Source organism: Melospiza georgiana, chromosome 2 (genome assembly GCF_028018845.1).
Source record: "Melospiza georgiana isolate bMelGeo1 chromosome 2, bMelGeo1.pri, whole genome shotgun sequence".
NCBI lineage: Eukaryota > Metazoa > Chordata > Aves > Passeriformes > Passerellidae > Melospiza > Melospiza georgiana.
In genome coordinates, this window is record NC_080431.1 from 106776207 (window position 1) to 106803977 (window position 27771).

General features: G+C 40.8%; 1 protein-coding gene across 4 annotated transcripts; it reads right to left on the reverse strand.

The window, feature by feature from the left end:
* Positions 1-2239: 2239 nt before the first annotated feature.
* KLHL15 (kelch like family member 15) lies at positions 2240-27416 on the reverse strand. 4 transcript variants are annotated; one of them, XM_058045046.1, is made up of 5 exons: positions 27275-27416; positions 26770-26859; positions 24673-24769; positions 14303-15014; positions 2240-5875 (listed from the first exon to the last, which is right to left on the reverse strand). In XM_058045046.1, the coding sequence occupies exons 4-5, from the start codon at positions 15005-15007 to the stop codon at positions 4766-4768; spliced, it is 1815 nt and encodes a 604-aa protein (XP_057901029.1). In that variant the 5' UTR covers positions 15008-15014; positions 24673-24769; positions 26770-26859; positions 27275-27416; the 3' UTR covers positions 2240-4765. The 4 variants fall into 4 exon arrangements, with proteins under 4 accessions (XP_057901029.1, XP_057901030.1, XP_057901033.1 ...); XM_058045047.1 differs by lacking the exon at positions 27275-27416 and having other exon boundaries at positions 26770-26955; XM_058045050.1 differs by lacking the exons at positions 24673-24769; positions 26770-26859; positions 27275-27416 and adding an exon at positions 23246-23302.
* Between the last annotated feature and the right edge of the window lie 355 nt (positions 27417-27771).

Below are 27771 nucleotides of genomic sequence, written 5' to 3' on the forward strand. Positions count from 1 at the left end.
CAAAAATAGAATACAAATGCAGAAGTAGTCATTAGCATTTCTTTTAAGCAGCTTTTAAGTGTTTAACAAACATGAAAATCTCAGAATGTTAGCTACAGGACACCAGCACGCTCTGTTTAAACAGATGCTTTATGATGTTTTCCAGTTATGTTCTTTCCTACTCTCCTTCGGCAAACCCTGCCATGTGTGACAGATGCTTATTCAAGTAGCTTCACCACCTAGATATATATTTTCATTAGCAGGAGAGCAGGAGGGATGTTCTCTTTGATGGCCCCAACCCTATAAACTCTTAAGCACAGGCAGAGTAACACATGTGCTTACATGTTTTCCTTTAAGTACCTTAGAGTTTTGTGTTTCTTTGTATTGGACTATTCACATATGTGAAGTCTACATCTGAAGAATCTGGGGCCCAATTCACTATTTATTTTTTTAAGAAAAAGTATATTAAAAAGGCAAAATACCTCTACAAATGCAACTACTTCTAAATAGACTTTGACAAATGCAGGCTGACACAAACTACAAGTTTATTTTAAAGAACTGTTAGTGTCTCCCCACAATGCTTACTCTCCCTTTGCTAAAGAATGGACATCATGAGTTAAGCAATGGGGTTTTTTACATCAGTTTGAATTTGCACCTGCTGAATTTTATCTGTTTCCTGAGTGTCAAGTGAAGCTTCATCCCTGACACAAGTAGGTACCATATTCTCAGCATGAGGAAATGCAGCACTAGGAATTCTTGAGGCAGGAGGGCCTCAAGAATCAATAGCTTCAAAGCCCAGGAACCAGGGAAGTGTTGCAGTCAAACCCTCAGAGCTAGTTCTAACAGGACTGCTATCATACTGCAGGAAGTAGGGCATGCACATTTTTCAAAAGTAACATAAAAGCAGGTTGCCAGGTAGCTCATATGCTGCCACTTGCTAGCAGTGCTTTCTGAAACAGCAGGACCTCTGTAAAACCAAGGCCTGTCTTCTTCCAGCTGAATTCATGGGGAAAAAAATACCCAAAGTTTCTTTTTGCCAGCTGATGCCTCCCCACAATGAAACTACCAACAAACACTTTGTGGCAGAAAGTGAGCTATTTTTTCCTTATGCAGTACTTAAAAAAAAAAAAATCTGTCCCCTAAAACCAGACCTAGGAGCATGTGAAATTGGAACTGGCAGTATCCAGTCCCTTTACAGGAACACTGTGCTTTTTGTCCATTGTCTTGTTTGAAAAGAAAATTTATTTCTGAAGTTGGTTGCTAAATTAAGAAATGAAGCTGATATATTTTTTCTATAGATGTGAAAAAAAACCCCTAGATTGTAACTCATTATGTCCACCCTTCTAAAAAAAGGCAAGTACATTTGCTTTTAAAAGCAAGTCATATGTTGCATTTTAAATATGTGGGTGACATTAGATTTGCTGGTATTCCGTTATGGGATGGGAATAGGAGAACCTTCCCAAATCTAATAACCAAAGATCACAACTTAGCTATTCCTTCACAAATGAGAGGCATTTAAATGTATTTTAAACCCCATCTTAATCTGACCATAACGCTCAAAATTTGATAGTAACAGGCAATTCTTATCAGCCATCTTAGGTTTGTTCCTAGTAAGGTACTAAGTTATCTGGAGCTAAATACTAAGAGCGAACATTAAAAAAAAATTTCAATTAAAAAAATCCCTTCAAGTAACCAAAGTAACTGTCTCAAAAGTTCCATTATAGTATAAAGGAGAAGCTAATTTTTATATTTCAGGTCCAAAACAATGAAAGCACAGTAGATATGTAAACTGACAAAACATGCTCCCCTATCCCCACCACTCTAATCCCAAGCATCCCTAATGCTGGAAAGCTTACAGCCAGCCTCTCAATGGGGACACAGCTTCAGGGAAGCTGAAACCAACACTTCAATTATAATTTCACAGAACAATTACTACTACAATCCTGAACAAGAGCTTTCAGAACTGGGCACCTGAAGATAAACATGAGCTTAAAAGCAGAGCACCAAAACCCATCTGGTTCTTCATTTTTCAAGTGTCAGCACTCACCAATGACTTTAGTGGCAGCTGCTGAGTACACAGAGCTTCAGAAGGTGCTTAAATGCAGACTCAAAAATGTAACTTGAGACACCCCTATCCTTACCACTACTTTTAAAAAAGTCTTGGCCATGTCTCTAGGACATCTGACTCCTGAACACCAGATATCCAGAGCCAGGGCTGCTCCCACACTGGCACTGGCCCCACACAAAGTGAAGTGCTCTACTCTATGTAACGTGCCCTTGACAGCTGCCTCACATAGGATTAGCTTGCTGCCCCATTAAGAAATGAGCTGGTGACAAAAAAAAAAAAAAAAATAACAAAACCACTAAAACAAACCAACTGTAAAACCCCAACCCCAACAAACAAAAATCTCTCAACCTGTGTTTTTTTCTCGTGTCCCAATATTCCATGAATTATGTACAGTCAGCACACAGGCAGCTCCTACCAGAGTCAGTTTATCTCTCCCCATGTAGGGTGATGTACACCTCTCACAGTGAAACTGAGGTTTTAGTGTAAGCCACATTTTTTTTAAGTTAGTCTATCAAGAAAGTAAATTAGATTTCTAATTCAGTAAACTGAATTCTTATTAAAAAAGAAAAATTTAGCTGCAAACTAGTCTGCATCAGAAGGCTGAATATCAATATTTGGTCCAGTCCCTTCTGTTGTAAATAACTTATCACTACAGCTACGATGGCAAACATTACCTCCTTCCTTCAAAATATATGAATATACTCGATTAATAAATCATTTCTAACAATAAACAAACCCTAAAAAAATCTGCTGACTTGCCATATAGCTCCAAATACTCACATTTCAACCCAAAACATAATTCCTACAAAGATACAGGAACACAACAGGAGAAGTTTTACACATTGTTTTAACTTCTATTATTTGAAATTTCATTTACACAAGCAGATGTTATTTTTATATAGAAAATATAGGGTGATTTTGGTCCCTTTGTAAGTGCATTCTTTTGAACTCCCTGAGTACTGTACATTCCTTTTCTACAGTGAATTCTGACTGGAAGATGCTGAATAAAGTGGTTTTGCATTGCTGCATATAAAGTAAAGTCTATTGCTTAAAATGAAACACAGCAGCATAAGATTTTACAAAATATGCAGCTCATGTTTCAGCACCTGAACTACATGTGAGCCTTCAGCTTCACCAGATCTCTCCTGTGGGTTCTAAAAGTGGCTAATTTACATCCACAAAGATAGTCCAAATGTTATTTGGACTATACTGTTATTATTTATGTCCTGGCAGATAATTTTTATCAATCTACTGTCATTTATACCTGCAAGTTAGCACAATGGAATAGTCAAAGCCCTCTTGGACCAGCCATCTCTACTCAGGCACTCCAAGGTCAGTAGCCATAGTTGTGGAGGTTTTTATAAAAGAAGCAGAAATTACATTAACAAACCAATCACCTAACTCCACATTTTCCAAACACAGTAGTTCTTAACACTTAATAGTTAAATAATAATAATAAAAAGATTTTATCACTTCAATATGAGCACTCATATTGAAGTGTGAGTATAATAAAGTATTGACAATAAACTGTAGCATATCCAGTATCCAGTTCCAGAAATAACTGTGGGTTACAGCAGTGCTGAGCGTTTGCTTATTGACGTTTTCAATTTCAACAAAAAAAGAAAACTGGGCAGCACATTGAAACCAAAAAGAAACTCAGGTAAAATGAGTTTACTTTTAAAAAATAATTTATAAAATAACAAATAACCAACAGTTCATTATGTAGCAACAATATAAAGAGTTTAAGGTTACTGGATCAATCAGTATATACTAAAGATACTTTGATACCAAATGAGGCTTCCAGTTTCACTTAGGAACTTTGAACTATTTAGCTCATGAAAGAATACCCTAAATTCAACAGATATGGCTGAATGTGTGCACTAGTTAAAATATAATATTGTAACTGCACATAAAAAGATGCATTTATATACAGTTTTTACAGTGTATGCACATGTGTGTATACATTTTTTTACTCACCAACAAACAACACAGACAATAGAAGGCAGCATAGAAATAGAGTTTTGAATATAAAAATGCTTTGTTTTAAATTTAGTAGAAAATGTGTAATTTGCATTTTGGCAGACTTACTGGTACAGCTATACAAAATCAGGAAAAGGGTCATGCAAAAGGGTCAAAATTCTTTTCCAAAGTAAATAAGGAAAAACAAAAACACCTAGTAAATTTGAGAGTACTTTGCAGTTAATAGGAAAAGCATCTAAAAGACAACATAAAATACAGAAATGGTTGGCTTGTTACTTTATACCTGGTTGTACCCAAGTACAGGTGATGAACTGTATTTTGATGCTCAATAAAAAAATGAAAATATCATCCTCCTTCTCTTCCTTTCACAAATATTTTTGTCAAACTCAACTTACTTCAAAAGCATAGTGGTATAATGGCCATTAAAAAAAACAGAACACATTGTGGACATAAAATGTTACCAAAAAAAAGCAGACTCAAAAATATATTTTTTTCTCATACTTACAATTACATTTATTTAAAAAAAAACAAACAACAAAGCTTTCACAAGGTCAGACCAACTATCACCTTTTCTAATTAACTTGGTAAGTACACTGCCTGTACATCCTGTTTCTCTTGAGCATTTGGCCATTGTTCTTATACACAAGGAAATGTCTCTGCAGGAATTCAACTGGTTTGTAATTTTTTTCAACAAATTAGTATAGCTCTTTTGTATTTGACTGGGTTGTTCATTCTGTTTTAGCTGCAACGTCTGACATGCTCCAAAACATACTCAGGGAAGTGCAGGCTGCAGACCTGTAAGCCATCCAGCTTGCACGGCATCCTTGGATATTCATCTTCTTTCCACTTGTTTTCCTCTGGATCAAAAGTGAGAATTGAATCACTGTAATGACCATTGTAACAAAGGCCTCCAAGAACCATTATCTGCTTGTCCAGAACAGCCACACCGTGACCACTCCTGCCTATTGGCATAGAAGCCAGTATAGTCCACTGATCGGTATCAGGGTCATAAACCTCTGTAGAAGGACATCCCTGAGATTCAAAGGAAGCTCTCAGGATCACACAAACACCACCAAAGACATAGAGCTTACCATTATAAGAAATCATTTTGTGAAAGCATCTGGCATAATTCATTTTGCATTTGTTTTCCCAACAGTTAGTGACCACTTGAGTTCTCCGTGTTCGCTGCTCTACCGTCCCTTCTTTACTGGGATCAAACACACACACTTGCTTAGAAGTTGAAGAGGATGTAATTCCACCAGTGATATACAACTTGTTTCCAAGCACAGTCCCTTCATGTCCGTACTTATTGACTGGGTAGGGATCCACAAACTCCCATTTATCTTCGGTGATGTCATAGCGCTCAGTGGAGTAAAAGGTTTCATCCCTGGTTCTGCCAGCCACTGCATACACGTACCTGCCAATGACCCCGACAGCGAACTCGGAGCGTGGCACAGACATGTCTGCCATCCGTAACCAAGTGTTCTGCCTTGGGTCGTACCTGAACACTTTGGATGAAGCATGGAACTCGCCATCTGGCCCCAGTTCTTCCCCACCTAATAAGAACACGAAGTTATTGACAATGGCAAGGCAGTCTGGTCGCAAAGGTACTTGAGGACCCTCTAGTTCCCACCAGACCCTCGGTTTGTGCAAGAGAAGGATTTTACTGTTTACCATACTGTGTCCTATCATTCCTCTAAATACTGCAGTCTGGGGTTTGGCAGAACGAATTTTGTTCGATTTCATTTCCATCAAAGGCTGCTGGTGAACGCTATGAAAGTAATTCATGGCTTGGTCAACCTCATGTCGCAGCTGCCGGGAGTATCGGTAAAACTCTGATGTTTTTACCTATGAATACATTTAAAAGATATTAAAATTCTGACCACGAGAAACAATCCAGAAAACCTAAATCACTATATGTCATTTGAAGATTATTTTACTTTGTTTCATTCAGGCAATCTTGAGAGCAATTGCATTTATGCATGAAGGTTTAAAGTGATGTATTGTTATCCAAAATCCAGAAGGCAATTTAGTGATTAAGAGCAGTGACTAACATTTTCAGCAGAATAATCACATGCAGAATTTATGCTGGAATTAGGCACAACTGAAATCCCCAAGTCTAAGAATCATTCCTTCTCCTGAAAACAACTTCTGTTCATCTTCTGCTTAATCCATAAAGTACCCAAATTAAAAATTCCATATTTTCCTGGGTTTCAAAGACACTCTACACACCCATTCTGTGGTTACCAAGGTCTACTCTAGTCTGGTTTTTTTCTGCATTCTCACAAACAAAGCCTGAGCTCCCAAATGCTAGGCTCTGCTCACACAGCTATGAATTGCCATGGGGTGGAAGGGAAGGTACCCAACTGCCTTCCTTCAGAATATGTGCTTGCACCAACTACTCATCATGGTGACGACCTTAGTGTTTCCCTTGTGTGAGTCTCCAGGTTAACACATGCCTTGAACACAAGAAGGAAATGTCTCCACCTATAATCCTTTGGTTGTGCATTTCTTTGGCAAATTGCAGAGGTAGGTTTGAACTTCCACTTCCCAGGTTGAGAGTTACAACCTAAAAGCCATCTTTGTTCAGTTTTATTGGAATTGCAGGCACAGGGGAAAATAGGAATTCGTTCTGGGACCCTTCCTACTATCTGAGCCTATTCAAGTGCCTGAGGCTGGTCCTGAGACTATTCCAAAACATATTCCTGTCTTGAACATTTTCATTAATCTAGCTCACCGTGGGAATTTCTTCAGAGGCCTCACTCTTCCTGTACAGTGTGGTGTAACACAGCATTCTGAATCACACTTCTAAAACAAATCAAAACCTGCTAGATGTTGCCAAATCCACAAACCCTCAATCAGATTTGATCCTAAATGCCATTTTCTTTCACATAAAATTGGATTGCTTTCAAACAGTCTAAAAGCCTTTAGTATCCACCAGCTCCGAATAAGCAATGCTCTGAAAAAAAATCAGAGGCCACTCTGAAATTTCAAGTGATCACAAGGTAACACCAGGAGCTACTGTTTTTAAGTATCTTTTACTCCACCTCCTCCTACCCTCTGTCCCAAAGAATAAATGCCTCAGGCATGGTGGTATGAATTTTGACATATATGGAAAGCAATTTGGAAATTAATGTTCTTTATATCTTGTGAATAAAGTAGCTGCTTGTTCCATAAACACATACCATTAAAATTTTGTTAGCCATCTGGTAATCATATCTTCCTTGTGTAGTAATTAGGGCATTCTGCTGTCAAAGAATGATTGTTTAAAAAAATGTTTTGAACTGCTATTATTGAACACAACTTGCACAGTTTTTGAGACAGTTTGAAACACCCAATTTCAAAAAGAAAGCCAAATATTAACCTACTATTGTAAAGTGATGTATTGCTCAAGAGTTACAGTGACTTAATGTTTTTATTTAAACTTTTTCTTTCCTCCACTTAAATCTTGACAAGTTTAACTTATCTTTGTTTGAAAAAAAGGAGGATGGTCACATGCAGATCATATATATTATTCTTGAAGCAATGTCCAGCCTCTTTCTACTGTTTTTACCAAAAGTGATTTTGGAGCAAAAAAGTCTACTCAGGTATGGTACTCACAGAAAACCCACAGCAGGCCCAACTCTTCTGGGAACAACAGCTCTGTTTTCTTGTTGCAAATAAATAATATATCATACAAAGACAGATTTGCTCATATTATATTTGTTAAAAGAAACCATTTACCTTGCCTGACTGAAAAGACTGAACATAAATTACAGAAAATATGCTGGCAGGGAGAACCACAGCACAGGAAAATGGTGACACATACAGGTGAAAAAAATGAAAAAAGAAGTTAAAATAACAAAGAATCGTGGCTGGGCTCCTTTATCCTTAAAAGGAACTTTCAAATTCTAAACCAGCAGGACTACTTCATGTATTCCCAAACTGGAACTCTTTGGAGTTCAATAAAAATATAAATTCTCTTTTTTTCCACCTATATGCAGTTCAGGTTTTCTTGGACAATTATGGAAGACAACAGGATCAACATGCTTACAATGTGAAGTCTATCAGTAGAACCTGGCAGAAATGGAATTTTTTTTTCTTTCTCCCTCAGCATTTACAACTCTGTTATTAGATCTAGAAACTGGAATGCCAGCCAGAAACTGGAATTAAAATAAGCCTACAACCTCATCAGTGTACTCCTCCACATAGCCTAAATCTCACCCCATGAGAACATGCCAAAGGAAACAAGGAGTATCTCTAATTCCAGAGAGGGACCCTCAAGACCAGGGAATCAATCTCTTAGTTTACTATTGCTTATCCTGAAAAAGGCACTCATGTCAAAGCCAAGCCTCAAGCTCTTACCTTAAATGACAAAGACATGATGGAGCAAATGCAACTCCAGTTATTTACACCCTCTGTGACTGCAGCTCGCAGGGAAGCTTTGACAAGCACAGCTTGGAAGAGCTGAACATGAAAATACACAAGCACTAGCAATTCTTACAATATGCAGAAAAAAAAAAATCCCACAAAACAAGAGTGATTGACTGCTCACTTCTGGTAAGAAAAGCTAACTGGAGCATTCTTAGACTTGGCTGTCAAGGAAAAATATCCCTGTTTTTAACCATTCACCTTCAACCATGCACCTTTCACCAGCATAACCTCTGCCATACAGGGGCAGCACCTCTCCTGAGGCTCAAATGATGAATGTTAGGACATGCCTATAGGAAAGTACAGACTGCTCACACTTGCTTAATGCAAATGAAAACAAAGCAAATGTAGGTCATTTGACCCATTTTCAGTCATATATTCTAGAATGTTCTAGAAATATTTGCAATGTTCTAGAAATATTTGAAAGCCCTGTTCAGTCCCTAGTAAGAAAAACCCTCTGCCTACACTTTCAACTAATTTTACAGTAATTTTCATTACTTGTGTATATTATCAAAAAAGAGAAGCATTAAAATTTAGGTGGTTTGGTATTTAAAACATCTCTAAGTTGTGAATGTCAGCAGATGAATGCCCATGGCCTTTTGCAGGAACTTCTATCTGACACCCAAAACATGCAGAAGGAAAGCCCTCAGCCTTCAAAAGCAGGCTCTGCCACTACCTGCAAGGAGCAACAAGGAGCTGATCAGCAAATATCAAAGTCCTTATCAACAGACCAATTTTCCTGTTAGGCTCAAATGGAGAAGCTCTGGAAGGAATGTGTCCACAATAAACAACACTCAAACAGAACACACGGATTTCAGCAGAACAGGTGGAAATGCACAGCAATTGTCAGGAACCCTGAAGTAAAACAAATGTGCATTCCTAAAGAGTACATCATCAACTCCAAATTTTTTAAAAAATATTAATGCTTCAAAGCATTTTCAAAGTTTTTCTTTAAAGTCTTCTGTTATCTTGCTGAAAGGTCTCAGAGGCATTTTAAGTTGGACTTGCTTATCAACCCCAGTCATACCTGTTAAAAAAGGAATTTAATCCAAGTCTAAAGCTTTGCTCATGTGATTTTCTTTACATACTTTACATTCTTTCCAAATCTTTCTTTAATTTTCTGGAGAAAATCCCCTTAAAGAGGTTATGCTGGGACAAAACCTAATGTAAGAGTTTCCACAAGATCTCCAGAGATGAAGGATGGGAACTATCTCAGTGTATGAACTACCAGTGGTTCACAGTTTTTCTGCTACACAGACAGAACAGCATAAACAAAATCAAACGTGTTATTCCATAATAAAAGATGTAAAAATAATTAGAAACATCCATCCCTCTACTTGCCCCCTGGGGCATCCCTCCAATGCATTTGAGCTTTAATGCATTTCCTCTCTTCATTTTAAACCAGTGAAACACTCCATAAAAAGTGCTGGCTTTCCAAGTTAATGCAGTGATTAATCACTGCCTATTTTTCTGAATGCATGCTTTTCTAGTTGTAGCAGCTATGGAAGTCTCAGAATCTTCCATTTATATTATATGAAGAAGTAAAACAAAAAATTAAGCCATTACTTTCTAATTTGAAAACTTATCTCCACAGAAGATCAGCTGTGTCCCACATTATGTTCATCAGCTTTCCCCCTCCCCAAAATCAATTATGCTAATTAATAAGCTGCAGGAAGAGCAATGAAATGCCAGGTAAGTGTTCTCTAACACATCTGACTTCAGTATACAGACTTAAAAAAAAATTCCTCATACAACCACTTACAGCTACTGCTCTGTTTGTATTCTTGTTACTTAGGTTTATAAGAAAAAGTTTTAAAAATCAGAAAACTGGCTTCTTTTGAAGTGCTCAAACTAAACAACTATTATTTGTGCACCTGGTAACTAAATTTTAGTATGTGATTATATGGGGTAGCTATTAACTTGCTTCCTTATGTAGAACTCGTAAAAAAACCACAAAGGCGAACATAAACAAAAGCACAGAAAAATCCCAATGGCTCATAATGTCACTTTATCATCTCTAGTCATGAAACAGAGAATTGTTCTAAAGATTCCAACTTATTTTGCTTATGTTTTCTAAGCCTGCCAATTCTGAATGTGTGATGCAGCTCAAACTCAGCTACCAGGAGTACAGAAGCAATGCTCCACCTTTCCAATGAACCATGGTGGCATCTGTATCACATTTCTAATAACCAAATTCTTACTCAAAACAAAACCCTGAACTTATTTTACTAGAGATTGACCTGAATCAAAACCAAAGACCCATCAATTCCACTAACAAGGATCCTTATTATTTTCACATCTGTTTATCTCTGGCCACATTCTAACCACAATTACAAGCTGGTATGAGAACTGCTCAGTACCAGTGAAGGGCTTTGAAGGGCTATTCTGCAAGAACAGAAATCACTGAAGTGTTTCAGCCTAACCAAAGAAAGGCACAGCCTCTGTGCAGCAAGGACAATGCCCTTAAATTGATTACTCAGCTGTTCCTTTTTAGAAGTTTTTTAGAAGGAAAGAGAAATTGTCAAAATCAAGCTGGAGTCTAACTCAGTCTAACCTCTGAAATGAGAGTGGAATCAAAAATCTATATGCCACAATTAAGAAGCTCTGCATGTAATAAATGCTGCTAGCAAATCTATTCACATCAACAGTGATGCCAACACCCAAAAATATTGAGCCCAGCACCTATTTACAATAAAAGGGGCCCCTAAATTCATCCACTCTTCTTATTCTACACTTCAGCAAACAAAGTTGTGTAAGTAGATACATATGTATTACTAGAAATGGAGGTAAACGGGAGAAAAAAAATCAACACATTTATGAAAGGCAAAGTCACAGTAACAAAACTACAACGACATCTTCTCAAAAATTACTATTTCCCAGGAAAAAAATACTATTTTCTAGGAACAGGACAGCAGATATTCAAATATAATGCGCTATTTATCCTACCTCTACTGATGAACCTAGTGATTAGTAAATTTTTGATTTAAACTAGCAATTAATAAGAAAGAGCTAGTCATAATAAACCTTACAGACTGGACATAAAAAAAATCTCTGGGTTTTAAGGACAGAGATTTTGAAACAACATTTCAATCTGAGTAGTGCACAGAACCTAAATGGAGCTTAAACAGTATATTTCAGGGACATCATGACATAGTTGCCTCCAGTAACATGGAGATTAACTCTGATCCAGGTGAAAGGCACTCCAACTCCTATCTGCAAACTTCCTCAAGACTTACAGAGCCATGGATAGGTTTAGTAAAAACAGGAAAGCACATGGATAATATCACATGGATAGTGAAACTTGCGCTTTTCCCCAAATACTTTGCCTTTACTTTCTAACTATTCCCTAAATCCTTATCTGATTTATATTCCCATTTTTTCCCATACATCATGTACCTTAAGGGCTGAGGAACAAAAGGAGTACCTAGTCATAGCTCAGAAGTCATCCTTCCAGGACATTCTGTAGTAAGCAAACATGCTGTACCTCCACTTGTGCACTCTAAATGCACTTCAGCCTCCAGGATTAATCTAGACTCACTGATTTAATTTTTAAATTGTACATCTCTCCAAAAAAAATGATGTATGGAACAGAATGGCTTAAGAGGACAAAAGTATCCTTACCACAACTTGCAAAGTTAAGTTATAGAAGTTATTTATACCCTACAGTGACAGGCATCTGAGAAATAGGTATTAGAAAGGTTACACAAAAGTACATAACAAGTCAGCCAGTGTGCAGTAAATACAGAGTTTGGTGAACTGGAAGACTCCACCTCAGACTGTATTTGGTACATCCATGCATTTATTATGTCCTGGCTTCAGGAAAAGGGAGGATTCTGTTTGTGGATCTCCAAAAAAGGGAGTTTTACCACTATTTTCCCATTGCACACAGAGAAGAGGCTTTCCCTGAGTTACTGCCAGAACAGTGAACAGACATGCTCTTTTATTAAAAAAATAAAGTGTTCTATATTCTGATGTTGGCTCCAACTGCAGTTGTCCTGCTGGATAACTCAATAGTCTCCAGCCAGGGCAGAACACAAATGCATTGCTAGCTGCAGTAACAAATGGCATAATTAGCTCTGCTTCTCTCTGCTGAGCTGTCTCACTCCATAACCTGCACGGGCTTTTCTCTGCTCCCACACACAATTCACAGAGAGGGTATTGGCAGATAAAGCTTTTACATGTAGGATATAACCATGCATGCTCAAACCAAGTGCTCTCCTGAAGTTGTACCTATTGGGCCACTGTCAAGATAAAACATGAGGAGCACTGTATGCAGGATTTATGCCAATGATCCCAAAACCAGCTCCAGAAGTTATACCCAAATATAATGCTGAACATACACTTTCACATGCACTTACAGAAATTTAACTGAAGACAGCTTGATGCTTGAGCTTGCATCCCCAAAATTCATAATGCCTTATCAGATTAACCTCAAAAAATATGTTGTGAATTCTGTAGTTTTATTACTGAAGGGCTTAAATGATGTAATAATATGGTTGAAGTACCCATTTAAAACAAGACACTACACAGTATCCTGCAGAGTTCAGCTCCTACTAGTTAAAAATATTTTAACCCAATAGAAACATTACATTAGTGTTCTAAAATATGTTCAGGTATTTATTTTATTTATGTCTATAATCCAATATAGCATAATAAATATATTTTATGTATTATTACTTCCTATACTCAGTTCACACACACAGAAAGAAATCCAAAATATAAAAAGTCACTAGTCTGAAGTAATTAATAGCTCTTATAATATGAAATACAAATAAGAATTACTGTTTAGATGATCCAGTGGCTCTTAAAACCAATACAACCTTGTCTGTAGATTCACTAGATACTAAAATAAATCTTCCATAAAAATATATGGAAGATTAATTTGTAAAAAGCACAACAAAAACATGGGTTCTGAATTCCTATTAATTTGCTGAGAGGTGAAAAATACAGAACTTGAAGTTGTATCTTATAACACAAAATTAACATTGTTAAAACAGCACAAATCAAGTAATTCCTAACCTGAACACTGTTACTGGCCTGTAAGAGAACTGCTTACAAAGCATTGTAATCTCTGTACTGTTAATAAATATTCAGAGAATCTGAAAAACTAAAAAACAAATTTTTTTTGTCTGTTCTTCAATAGTAGAAAAGGCAAGTTCTCATTTAACTCTTACTACATACAATGGAAGTTAACTATAAATCACCTGTTACAAAGAGTCCTCTGAGTCCTCTGGTATTTAAAGTAAATCATTACATTTGACACCATCAATAATTTTTGACTGTATTATGTCTTGTGTACAACCAAGTGTATGAATAACTTTGCAGGATCAAGGCTTACTTCTAACTGCTGTGTAATAGCACAAGCACTGAAGATATAGCAAGAAAACTGCAGATTTAAGAGCAGATGCTACTTTTCATTTGTAAATAACTCTCCTCTGTACTTAAGCCACAGAAGATCTGCAGTCACTATTTTTGATTGTATTGGTAACAACCATCATAACATATACCCTACATATTATGTGCAGGTCTAGAGCCTCTGGAAAGCAAGAAACAACTTGTGGAAAACAGTTAAGAACATTTAAAAATCAAACTAGATACAAGTGACCTTATTTCAAAAGATCTTTTCCATATTAAGTCACATATAAACATGAACTGCAAACATACCTGTTCTCCAGCCACTGTAGTGTTATTGTCTAATAACCAAAGACAACACTTCTAGATGTTTGCCTTCTCTGCTTTTCTTTATTAGAAAAATAAATGCTATCATTTTGTTCCTTTGCATAGCTTCTGGAATCTTACCTATTTAATGGCATGCTGCCCTAGCTAAATGGAGAATCCTGCCTACTGCTTTTCAAATGCACCAACCTTCTCAAAAACACTGGATGGTGTCATCAAACAAAACCTGATGTTCTGAATGATGGTGTCCGTATGTCTCCAGCGTCTTCTATCATGGCGCAGCCAGGCCTGCACAGCTTCATACAGCTCTATCTCTGGGAACCTGCTCAGATGGTCATTGTCCAAGTAAGACATGAGCTTCTCAAAGCTCAGGTATGAAAGAAAGTCAGGTCTGGACATGAGTGGCACAAAATTCTCTAGCAGAAAGGAATCCAGTTTTTCCCTGACTCCTTCGATGTTTACACCAAAATCATCCAGAAGTCTCATAATTTCTGCACAGTTTTCTAAGCAGATTTTAGCTAAGAGAAAAGAGCAGCAAAACTTTACCACCTCTATAAGCTGGACATACATGGCAGCCTGAAGGATTTCATGAACAGTGTTCATACTCAGTTCAATAGTTCCATAGTACATGAATTGGAGGACATGACTGAAGCCTGTAGCTGTCAGACCTTTCAAATGGATTTTGTCCTGATCTCGTTCTCGCATGTCTGCTGTGAACATAATCCTGAAGTAATCACTCTGGGTGGCAAGCAGTGCTTTATGGGCCTGAAATTGGTGGTCTTCAATGACAAGTGTGACATCAAGAAGCAATCCCTCCTCATACAGTGCTCTGAATCCTGCAGAGACACTGGTGTCATGGATGGAGGAGCTAAACCCTTCCACGTCCCCTGCCATGAATCACCTGGGGGGAAGAAAGAAAATAAATAAAAATAAAAATAAATCATAATTTCTAATAACATATTACAAGCTCTTCCTGACCAGATAAATCCTAACTGAGATTGCTTTGAAGGACTTAAAAGTTTTCACCATTCTTTCTGTTCTATCTCCAGCTGAAAAATCAACTTAGGAAATAACTTAAAACACAAACTTTAAATATTCCTCCCCAAACCAAATATTCTCATTTTAAAGACAGGGTAATGAACAAAAATAACTATGCAATACTGCCAAAACGATTCCTTACTCCAAGTTAATTCATGGTCATATAATGAACTAAGAAGGTTGTCATGGTTTTTTTCCTCTCCCCCCGTCAATCTTTCTAAAGAATTTATCTCAGGGGAGCAATAAAACACCCACTCTTGGATATCAAAGGTCTCAAAAAAAGGAAGCCAAACTTTCTTAACTTCAGAAACAAGCTCCAGTAGATCTGTACATGGTATGATCATAAAAAACCCCCAACATTTATTATGCTTTAAAATCTATGTCAATTTACTCCAAAGTTATTTGTAGGTAAATGAACATTTTCACAGATACTATTTGAGATTGTGTGATTCACTTCTCCTGTAACAACACAGTCCCATCATGTTCCCCCCCATTTCTTACTATAGTGATTGATACTAAGTTATGAAATCTATGAAGGGCAAAATACTAAGGCAACAAGAAACACTGACAAGAACAGGTCACAAAAAATAATATTCTGTACAGTGGGCTTAGTGAAGCTTGATTGCTCATTAAGCATTTGCAGATATAATGTTACTTATATGCAAGCTAAAATTAAACTGCAAATAAACCAAAAAAATCTAAGAGGTGCAGGATCCTACCTTGCTAAAGTCTATTACATAATCAAAATAAAAACCTGTTCAAAATTCAGAAACTTCTCAAAATGTTGCTCAACTTCTTTGGGTTTAGGTAGGGTGAAGTTGCCCAATGCAGCCTGAACCGATTAACAATTCACCAAAGGACAACAGCAGCTGCTTTCTCCTTCTCTGTCACACTGCAGGACCTGAGCTACTGCTGCCTACTTTGAGCCATTTCTGGGGTTCATTGGGCTACTCCAGAAAGTCAATTCAACTCATAAACATGGCTAAAAATTAAACTAAGAGCAGGGAGAGACAGATGTGAAAAAGACACATGACACAAACATGACCACCCCACTCCCTAGCACACACAAACCCTCAAAACTAGAAATCTTTCTGCTTCCCAGTGAGCTGACTTCTGACCTGATACTGTGGGGTTTGGCACAAGAACCAACCTGAGGCAGAGGGGAGGACACATACTTGTGCAGGAAGAGAGAGAAAGATCAACAACTTCCCTACTTGGCATTCATTTCCTATTAGAATTGGTCCAGCTACTTTTGTTCCACTTCATCCCATCTTAAATTACACTTCAACTTTCCCTCAGATATTTGTTGCATTTAACTCTGAATTTTCTATAACAAATGAAGCTGATAATGTTTTGGTACTGGTAACCCACATGAAAATCTAAATAATACCATACATTAGAAAAACCTGCATATTCTCAAACTTCACACAAGTCTATGGAGCCAGAAGTGACTCCAGGCTGGCCTGTGTTTCACAGCCCCAGAGAGCAGTTTCCACTCACCCCCACTTCCTCAAGCACCACATTCTGGCTGCTGCCATTGTAACAGGAATGCATTTTTTTAGACTCATCAATGGTTAATCACCTCCTCTCCTTCACTCCTCAGCACACATCCTGGAAAACCAAACTGGAGATACCCTTTGTGCAAAACTGATCTGGTGAATGGGTGTTTGCAGCCACACCTCAGCAGCACTCCCACACTGCTGAAAGCTGATGATGGGTTCTGGGCACGAGAAAGCCAATGCTGGGAGTGCTCTTTACAATTAAGGCGTTCTCACAGAACTCAAATTCCTGGAAGTAAGAGCAGGAGCAAAGAACAAAGATGGCAACCCAATCACTTTCTCACCAGTATCCAAGACAGCACCTTCCCTTCAGTGTCACTGAAGACAAAGAGAAACATGCAAACTGCTCTGCAACCTCACACTGTGAGTCTCTCATTCCTCAACATCAAATGCCTACCAGAAAGAAAAAATACCATCAGATATATTTCTTTGTTGTTGCCAACTCTTACAGAAAAGCAGATGAGGAAAGAACCACTTCATGAATTTTTACCACCTCAGAAAGAAGCACCCAACTGAAGAGGAGCCTGACTTTGCTACAGGATTTTGCTTTCTAACTGGATTTCTGATATCAAATAAAAAAGTAAGAACCAGTATCAGCTTACTTCCATCTTTCATTGGAGTACTTGTAACTCCTCTCCACCCATGCCCAGCTCTCTGATGTTAAATCATAGCTGAGCTCATCCTTCCTGTTCAGAGATTTAATGATCACTTGCCTTTAAATGGGCCACTTATTTTCATAGAACATACAGTGACCTAAAGCAACTCTCACTGCTGTCTGAAATGAGCCAAGAGCTTCAGTGGTCACAAGGACTCTCAGACAGTACAACTGTGGAAGTTACAGAGCTTCAGGAGACCAGCTAAGACTTGGCTCAGCATCAGTTCCATGATCAGGATTAAAAATGGGAAAGGACAGTTGGAATCTGCAAATGTGAGAAGGAGAACAAAATGACACAACAGCGTATCAGGGGAGAAAAGTAAAAAATGAAGCAACATTCCCCAAGTGACAGAAGCAACTGTATATTCATCTGGAAAGGATGGGATCTCCCATCCCACAGGTAATCCCACTGAAAGGATCTCTTCAAAAGAGTATGTGCACATCTGTGTACCTGAACAGCACTGAAAACCCACAGCAGCAAGCTCCAAACACAGGAGGATCTTTGCCCTTACCTTGACAAAGGTAATGACATTATGGGTACTCCTCAAAAAAAAGGAGACAAATTAACTTGTACACAGGATGGCCCTAAAAGAAAGGCCTCTTTCACCACCCTCAAAGAAGCAAAAGGAAAAAAGTTGGAAGTGAAGTTAAGCAGAGAGACATGGCAGACACACCTCCAGTGTTGCCTTTAAGGAGCAAAACAAGGAAATAATACTCAACAGAATCAAAGAAAAACTCCAATTCCAAAACAAACAACCCCCAAACAAACAAAGAAAACAAAAAAACCCCAACCAAGCCAGCACCAGAGAGTCCTGGACAACTGGCTCTAGGTGGCCCTGCAGGTGGCACAGATGACCTCCAGAGGTCCCTCAGGACCTCAGCCAGTCTGTGAATCTGTGATCCTGTTGCTTTTGCACAGACACTGCAACGATGTGGGGATTTTTCTGCCACCTTCTTTTTAATTCTGATTGAATAAAAATAAGACAAATATACATACACAAAAAAATCATGTATATGTTATTGTCCTATGAATTTGAAATCTAACAAGGCAGCAATCACTGAAATACTGAGAAATAAAATCCACCTGTATTTAGGGAACACCCTTTAGGGCTGCAATTTTTACATCTCACTACAAGTGGCTATTCCATTAAAAATATTTAAAACACTGAGTCAGCCACAAATCTCCATAACAGTAACAAAGGGGTCAACACTTGGAAACAATTATTTCTGAATGTTTTAAAAATGTGGGTGTTTAAATCACTTAATCCTTCTTTTCTCATTCCTGCTGATATTACTTTTAGTAAATCTACAGATTTCAACATTAACATATTTTTCCTCCTAAACAGCAGTGAGCATTTAATGGATTACTTAGGAAGCCACAAAAGCAGTAAGACTTCTCCTTACACCATCTAAAGAAGCTTCAGAATTCTAGGAGTGAAAAGCAAAAGGACTACTTGTCTCCCTGCATTAAATAAAAGGAGTAAATATCCTTTTCTTGGCATAAAGCCATACACGTTATCAGCAGATAAATTCTTCTTTAAATCAAAAAAATGCATTGCCAGTGCAAATACACAAAGGGGTTAAAACAGTACAAAAACTGGGAAAGTAGATAATTAAATGCATATTATGCTTAATTGGTAAAAATCTTCATTTCTAAAGCTAACATCCTCCATCAAAAGCAAATAGCAATGTGGTAGTTCAAACATTTAAAAAAGCAACACAAAATACTCTCAAACCAAGTAATTTTCCTAAAGCATAGCTATGCCATTCCTCCCACACACACACTTGCAATCTTTGATGTAATTCTGAGCACTATTCAAATGCTGCACTTATTTCCCAGAGGACAATACATAACAATTTTTTTTTCATATTTTCAATAAAAATGGAAAATTCAGTTAGATTTTCTTCATGCATGCAAATCACAGCTGCACACTTAATCCAATGGAAGACATGGAGCCTGCAGTGGTCTATAGGAAAACTGGAACAAAAAAATTCCAATGTATAAACAATGAAGGGGAGGTGGTGGGCAATGTACATTGACATTTGTTATTGTTCTGCACATATTAGAGCTGATCAGGATAATGCAGCACAGGAAGTAAGACTCTGCTGAAAAGCCAAAAGAGAAATACATTTAACCTTATTACCTGTTCCTTACATTTTTTTCCTCTTTAAGCACATCATGCATTAGATTCTGCAGTGCTCTAACTGCAAAAGCACTTACTTGGAACACTGATTCCTCATCTTTATTCTGCAGCTGTAATAAAAGTCTGACAGCCCTCCTCTAGACTGCTTTTTCTTGCTAAACAAGGAGAACCTTCTTTCCTCCTCAGACCTCGGGGTCTGAGGCTCTTAGTCACAAGCAGAAGAAACAGACTCTAAATGCACTGGCTATTGAGAAGCAAGATATACAATATCTGCTTTTGACTCATGCCCTCCTGGATTTAAAACCTCTCCAAAAGCAGTACTACCTGAAAAAGGGCCCTTTGAATATGCACTTTTTATATGATATGTAACCTTATATGCATTAGAGACAGAAATTTATTGTCCTTTACCAAGTCTAGCACACCAGCTCAAAGGAAAATTTCAGCTTTCCTTTACTGCTGTTCCTTAGTAACTCATTTGGGATGCTGAGACAGAACAAGCAAGATTTGTTTTGTTTACTAATTATGGAGTACTTGTTCATTTTACCTATCCCATAGAAGATATTCTAAGAAATCATCTTTGTGGACAGGCTGAATCACAAATTTTCACATACTAAAACACTATTATCTTTGAGTTACTCCATAAAAATATTTCACCAGACACACAGAACCATGCTTTGGTTACACAAAGTACTAAAATAGAGCTTAAAATGCAATAATCTCTTCCATCCACCAAATGCAAGCACTTAAATGTAAATTTTAAAGCCATTATGCATGCTTTATTTGGTGGAGTGCACAGCAAAGGCTGCCTAGAGCAGAATTCTTTGACCCTATTTTTGTTAACATGCTTTTCTGCAGGAAGAGGACATTTCTCCATAGTCAAATGTTATAGACACATATGAAAATACAACACAACAAGTATTTGAACACACTAGCAAACATTCACAACTGCAGTGTACTGTGTTGAGTAGGAATGCAACTATAACATACACAGTATAAGTAATTCATCCCCCTAATTAAACCTTTGTTTACATGGTTTAAAACTAAAACCATTAAATTTTGTCCACCATTTTTCATCACAATCCCCCACTAACAGCAACAGAAGGAGTGATGTCGTGTGGGATAGATCAATAACCAGTGGCTATCAAAGTTTTCCATTGCTACAACAATTGCAAATGTAGGGAACAAAGCAAAACATCCAGTTTCCATGTGTTTTATCTGAAATCCTTTGTCATTAGTACACTAAATCTGGGAAACACTTTATCTTCAACACGTTGGTATGCTCATGTTTAACACTTCATCCAATCCATCCTGAGAATTGCAAAAGCAGCAGATTACCTGAGAATGGAGAAGTTAGGAGCTCATAAACCCCTGCCAGGCAGAGGAATCAGACTGCCAGAACTGCAAGCTGCCCACGCTGCATTCCTTAGGGACACAGAGCTGGCCAGGACAGCTCCCCTGACCATCTCTGCCTGTGCTGCTGAACCAGCACACAGCAACAGTGGCACTCGGTGTCACTGTGGTCACCACTGCTGTGGCAGAAGCATCAGAAGCAGTTACAAGCAAAGCTGCCAAAACTCAGCCTGGATTGTGCCTGGGCTCAGCATGGTTATTCCTCACTCTGTGTGCCAGGACCTGCAACTGCACTTCACAGACACTAAGGCAGCTTGAACCATCTGTCTGAAGGGTCACTGCATCACAACACCTGCACAGAAAACCTGCTCCCAAACACAGAGCAAGCTCAGCTCAATGCTCTTCCAATTGCACTGAAACCAGAACAGGTGCCCTGTATAAAACAGTTGATATATCCACCAAAATGAGAATTATCTTTAACTGGAAATACTTACATTACTAATATCTAAAAGTTAAATAATTAGTGGTGTTGAAAACGACAGATTTGCCATTGCTCTCAAAGTGGACAGGACTGCTCTATCCTGAATGATATCAGTGCTTCTTTTATATATATATATATATATATATATATATATACACATACATATATATATATATTTGTGTCTTATAGAAAGATTAATCTTTTCAAATGCAAGAAAAAGGTATGAATAAAGCCTGATTCTCTCACTGTGAAGATTTTTATGAAGAAAATTATAGTGTATTTTATACAGAAAAGTAGCAAGCTAAGTATCTGTTACTTACAAAAAAATCCTATCTTTTCTGACTTATAATTTTTTAGTATAATAAGATTGAAAATGACAAGAAGTAATATTCAAACTACATTAGTAAAAATATTTTAAATTTAAATGAGAATTGCTAAACTACTCCCTCCATTTGTCTTTTTATCTGTGTCTTATTGCTAACTTAGTAAGTACTCTGAGCATCTTCTGAGAAATGACATGAATTGTGCCCTTTGTTCAAGACACACAAGGTTTTAACCTCACTGGCAAACGTCAAACTCACTTGTCAGAAACACAGAAATCTCAAACATATTTCATTTCTACACATATCCCCCAAACTGGCAGCTAGATGAATGAAAAAGGTCTGATGTCTCCAGTGTGAGCCCAATGGTTATCTGCTGTGCTCTGCCTGCTGAAAGGTAAATCAACACATGTGCAGATCCAAAGCAGCCACAGGGTATAATTATGGAAAGTGAAAGGAGATGAGTGTCAGTGGGAAAGTTTATAGGACGTGGTAGAAATTAAACAGGTTTTCTAGGTGATGGAAGAGAAAACACAGGAAGTATGTTGGTGCATGGTGGTAGGCTCAGGGGGTCTGAATGGGATCTGGGGCAATGGTGGTGGAAGAGCTGGGTTATTCTACAGGTAAGTTTATGTAACAAGTCCACAGAAGCCAGACTTCAGTAGTTCTGTCCTTTCATCCAGTAATAGCTTTATGATGCTCCTATTCCTCTTCTAAAGGAGAAGAAAAAAACCCAAACCCCAAACAATAAAAAGGCAAGAACTTTAAATTTTAAAGTGATGTTCCAGCATTTACCAAATGGATCCAAGCTCCAGTACCAACCCTGCCTAGCTCTACTCGTACAGATCACGGATACTTTTTCCACGATCAGCTACGATCGAGGGGGGGAGGGGGGCCAGGTAAAATGGCCATTTTCGGGGCAGGAACTCGGATGACCTACTTCGTTCAGATGTGTGCTGGCACGCTGAGCCCCGCTCCGCTGGGAGCAGAGCTCGCAGGCCGAGCTCCCCCCAAGCGGGGCTGCCAGGCCCGGGGTCCGCCACGAGCGGCCGCAGGAACCCGAGGGGCCGGCGGGGCTGCGGCCGCCCCGGAGCCGCCAGGCATTCGCTGTGCCCGCCCGATCCCCGCCGCAGCCCGCCCGCTCCCCGCCTGCCGGCCCCCGGCCCGCCGGCCCCAGCCCGGGGAGGAGGGTCCCTGAGGGCCAGGAGAGCGCCCGGGCCGCCCTCTGTGGGGCGGGCGGCGGCGGGAGGGCCCGGGGGATCCTTCACCCACCTCTCGGCAGCGGCGGCGCTGAGGACGCGGCTCCTCCCGCTGGAGCGGCGGAGAGGGGCCCTGGCTCCGAGTACCATGCAGCCGGGGGCGGCGGAGGGAGGCGCCGGGGGGCTGCGGAGAGGGGCAATGGCTGAGGCGAAGCCGGGAGGAGGAGGAGAAGGAGGCGGAGGAAGAAGGGGGGATCCTGGGCTCCCTCCTCCCCGCCGTCCGCGCTCGGGGGGGAGGCGGGAGCCGCCCCCGCCGCGGCGCCCGGGCACCGGCGCTCCCGGCCCGGCCTCGCCCCGGGGTCCCCGCCGCCCTCACGCTTGTTTACCTTCCGCGCTGCCCCGCGCGGCCGCGGGCGCCATGTTCCCCCGGCAGCACCGCGCCGGCCGTCACTTCCGCCGCACCTGAGCGGCGCGGGCGGGCCCGGGCCGAGCAGCGGCACCGGCCCCCGGTACAGGCATCCCGGCACCGGCACCGCCCCGTGCGGGCTCAGCCAGAGGCCGGAGGCCGGGCACGCCCCGAGGAGCGCGGCTGGAGACAGCGACACCGAGAAGCATCATCTGCGTCCGGCCCGCGAGGACGCGCATCCACACGGGTCCGCTTGCAGAGGGTCCGAGTTGCGCTGCTCTCTCCCACCCGCTGCCTCCGGGCTGCGGCCAATTCCTCCGAGGCTACGGCAGCCCCCGGTTTGCCACGGCAGCTGCCTGGTGTAGCGCTGCAGCAATCCCCGCTCGGTGCCAGCTGGGCTCCTCCCCGGACACCGGGCAGCCCAGGTGCTGCGGGCTGATCCCAGCTGATCCCAGCCCGCGTGGGCACCGGGGCATCCGAGCCGCCCCTGAGCAGCGAACACACTGTACACAGGGAGCACTGCCCTGAATGGGGTGAGCAGGGCTCTGCCTTAGCACAACCATCACCCCTTAGCTTTCGCTATTTTGCCTTTGCCTGGCAAGCTCAGATTTTATTGTAAGAGATGAACTAACCTACGTGGACCTTTGGTTTGCCACTACCACCCGCAATCCATTTGCTACCCTTCCATGTCACTCACTGCTATAAACAGTAGGCCACAGGCTGCCGTCCTCTCCCAATTTACTGCTGTTCACATCCCTTTCACAGCCTATTTTCAGACTCTCATTACCACCCCCTTCCCATTCTTGATTTACAAAACAAGTGTACCATCTCTATACCTGCCACCCCCAAGCTGAATGTCTTCCCCACCTTTCAGGGCTTCACACAATGAACCAGCTATTCCATGTAGTGCCTCACAAGGACTTCCCAATGCTATTCCCACTCTGCTCACCTGCCCACCTACTGCTCCCTCTGCTACAATCAGCTTCCCATTCTCTCCTTCATCCCAATGGCCAGGCCTTTGCCACTCCTTACTGTTCCATCTCATTCACTCGTGCAATAAATCTGCCCCATCTCCCCAGCTACTGTTTTAAAACCTGTTATTTGTGCACTTCTGGTGAAAAAACCAGCCTTTATGGACTGACTCTTCCAAGGCACCAGGTGTTCCTGCCACCTATGCCTCAAAGGAGAGGCATTCCCTCCCGTTTCCATAAGGGACATCTCCTGCTGCAGCAAGCATGTACCCACCCATATCAAATGCTTCAACAAAGAAAAATGAGTAGAAACCAAGTTTATCAGATACAGAAATGATACAAGCAAAACTTCATGCATCCTTCTGCACCCCTCAGGCTTTTGACCTTCACAGGTCAGCCAGGGTGGAAAAAGCTAAGCAAGACTTTCATGTTTTACCTGACTGTCATTTTGCTGTCTGCAGTTTGTGTCAAGCTGAGGTGTGAGATGATCTTCAGGTCTCTCCTACACACTGTCACAGAAGAGGACCTCAAACCTAGCCACAAAGCAAAACCACAAGAGCTTTGACATTTAAAACAGCTCAACATTTCAAAGCACAACAAACCCCTCCCGTCCCCTTCCCCTTCACATAGAACAATTTGCTTCTATCAAAAAATCAAAATATGTTAATAGTGTCTCAGTTCTAGTCTCCTGAATAAAATTAAATAATTACACTTAGGCCTCTGACAATGACCACTGGTATCAAGATTACCTTACTGAATATGAATTTAAATTGAGATTTGGGTTGACCCCTCTGATTTAGGCATCTCTACAAAGTCAGTGGCTAAGCTGTTACCACTGGCTTAAATGAGACTATTGCAATGAATAAAATTGTGGATATATTTTTTGAGCTATATTAATACACTAGTTATACTAGTTAAAACTTGATTTAATTCATATATAAATGTCCAATACAAATATATTGACATATGACATAATGTCAACTCCTAGAAATGTTCTTACCTATTTTAGTTGGGGTTGTTCAGCCTGGACAAGAGAAGGCTCTGAGGAAACCTTATAGAAGCTTTTGGTGCTTAAAGGGGGCTCAAAATAAGGCCTGAAAATGGACTTTTTACAAGGGTATGTAGTAACAGAACAAGGGAGAATAACTTTAAATTGAAAGAGGGCAGGTTTAGATTAGTGCTAGGAAGAAATTCTTTCCTGTGAGGGTGGTGAAGCACTGGCACGGGTTTCCAGAGAAGCTGTGGATGCCACATCCCTGGAAGTGTTCAAAGCCAGGCTGGAAGGGGCTCTGAGCAACCTGGGATAGTGAAAGGTGTTTCTGCCCATGGCAGGAAGATTTGAACTCAATGGTCTTTGATGTCCCTTAGAACTTAAACCTATGATCCTACAATAATTGGACATTTGCAGACTTTAGACTTTTCTGGGTTTTCTTTATACTACAAACATTTCCAGATAAGTGAATCAAAATAGCAACAGTACTTCAGAATATGTAAAATGTACAAACTCATTATTAAAATAGAAGCAACAGTTTGTGTATTTTTTTCATATTTCTGACAGGGTGTTTGGCAAGGATTAAGTTCTTTTTAAAGACTATTTCAAATGTGACAAAAACTATTTCCATGATTTTACACACACTGCACTGCATTTATTGCATAATTTAAACAGCTAAGTAACTACAGAGTCCAGTATTTTCAGTTCATTTTCATAAAAGAGGGATTATACATGTGTGAACATGGAGGCAACTACAACCAAGTATTGCATCATGTTCCCACTGCACCTCGTGCATCTCAGTTGTTTTTCCCAGCAGTGAGATATTTAATACAAAATTGAAAACAACATGTGGCCTGACAGAAGATTGGATATGAACATTTATTTTCCAAATCAATGTATGACATGATAGGGTTGCAAGACAAAATACATTTTGTCATTGGCAACACCTTCATAGATATTGGAAGGTTTCTTACAATGTGTTTCTGTTAATTTCCTCAGATCAAGAACAGTGGCAGTGTGCTTGCTCTAGGTATATCCAGCAAAACTCACTTCTAGCTTTTGATCAGGAAAGCATGGAAATAGTAGCATTGGTGAAAGTGGGAGGTCACAAACATTGTTAAACCAGGCACACCAGTTTCACACGGATTTCCATCGTCACATTGCAGTCACGTGGTTGTCTGCCCCAAACCTGCTTTTTTGACCTGCAAACCAGGCTAAGTCTGAGAACAAACGTGTTTTCCAACAGACAAAGCCGCTGCTGCTGGCACAACACACAGGAATTTGAGATAACTGGTTACCTGCAATGAAACCTGCATCCCTGACCACGGAGGAAATACTATCAGCAACATTTCTGTGCTTGTAAGAGGCTCCCATGAAGAAGTCCGCTTGATTTCCCACAGGGAAGGGTTGGGAATTTGGCCTTTACTCCCTGGTGAACCTCTAAACTGGCTCTCATCACTGAATTAGGGATTTTATTCAATTTAAAAAGCATTTCTGTCATACCCAAGTCTGGAAACAGCAAGTGTTTGGTGGGATTTTTACCTGTTTCATACAAAACATTCAGGTTGTTCTTATGCTGGGGCAGCTCTCACATCCACATGCTTTCCCTAACAATAATATCTGTCGCCCAGTCTACAAAGACAGCAACAAGAAAAAAGGCCGAAATTAGAAAGATCTCCTCATGCCGCTGGCCAGCAGAGGTTATAACACGTTATAACACAGGTTATACCACAGGTTAAAACACATGCTATACCACAGGTTATACCACAGGTATAACACATGTTATAATACAAGTTATAACACAGGTATAACACATGCTGTAATACGGGTTAAAACACATGCTATACCACAGGTAATACCACAGGTTATAGCACAGGTATAACACATGCTATACCACAGGCTATACCACGTTACTGTTCAAGCAGACTCTGCGGTCGATGCGCTCCCTTTCGGTACATACACGGGCACCGTGCTTCAGTCCTCCCCCCGGGTGCCTTTCTGCACCGCACCCCCGGGAGACCCCAAATAAACCCGCACAGCCACAAACCCTGAGCCCGGCCCCCTAAGCCTCCTGCGGTCGGTGTGCCTTTCACCGGGCCCGTCCCCTTCCCGCAGCCACGGCGCTGTTCACCGCCGCGGCCTGTGCCGGCTCCTGGCGCTCCTGGCGGGGTGTCCGGGCCGTCCGTCCCGGCGGGCTCCGGCTGGGCCGAGCTGCGCGCTCCCGCAGGCGCGCCGTGCCCGCGCCGTGCCCGCGCTCCCGTTGCCGCCGGCCGCGCTCCCGCCCCGTGCACGTGCACGTGCACGCGCGCGCCGCGCGGCCCCGCCGCAGGCCCCGGTTGCATCACCCGGCGTAAGGGCGCCCGGGGGTCCTTTACAGGGCTGCCCGGTGACTCGCCTGACTCGTGCCGCTCCGCCACGGAGCCAGTGGAGGCTCGCCGGCGCTGATCGCTGTTTGTCCTTGAGCTCGGTGTCCGCTCCCGGGCCGGCCGGTGCCGCGCTGTGGGCCGGAGGCTGCGGGCCGGCAGCGGCGGTGCAGAGAGGAGC

Coding starts and splice junctions, on each gene's coding strand:
- KLHL15 (XM_058045046.1), bottom strand. CDS start 15,007: ATGGCAGGGGACGTGGAAGGGTTTAGCTCCTCCATCCATGACACCAGT. Junction 5,876..14,302: donor CATCCAGTGTTTTTGAGAAG/GTTGGTGCATTT, acceptor ATGTATTCATAG/GTAAAAACATCAGAGTTTTA.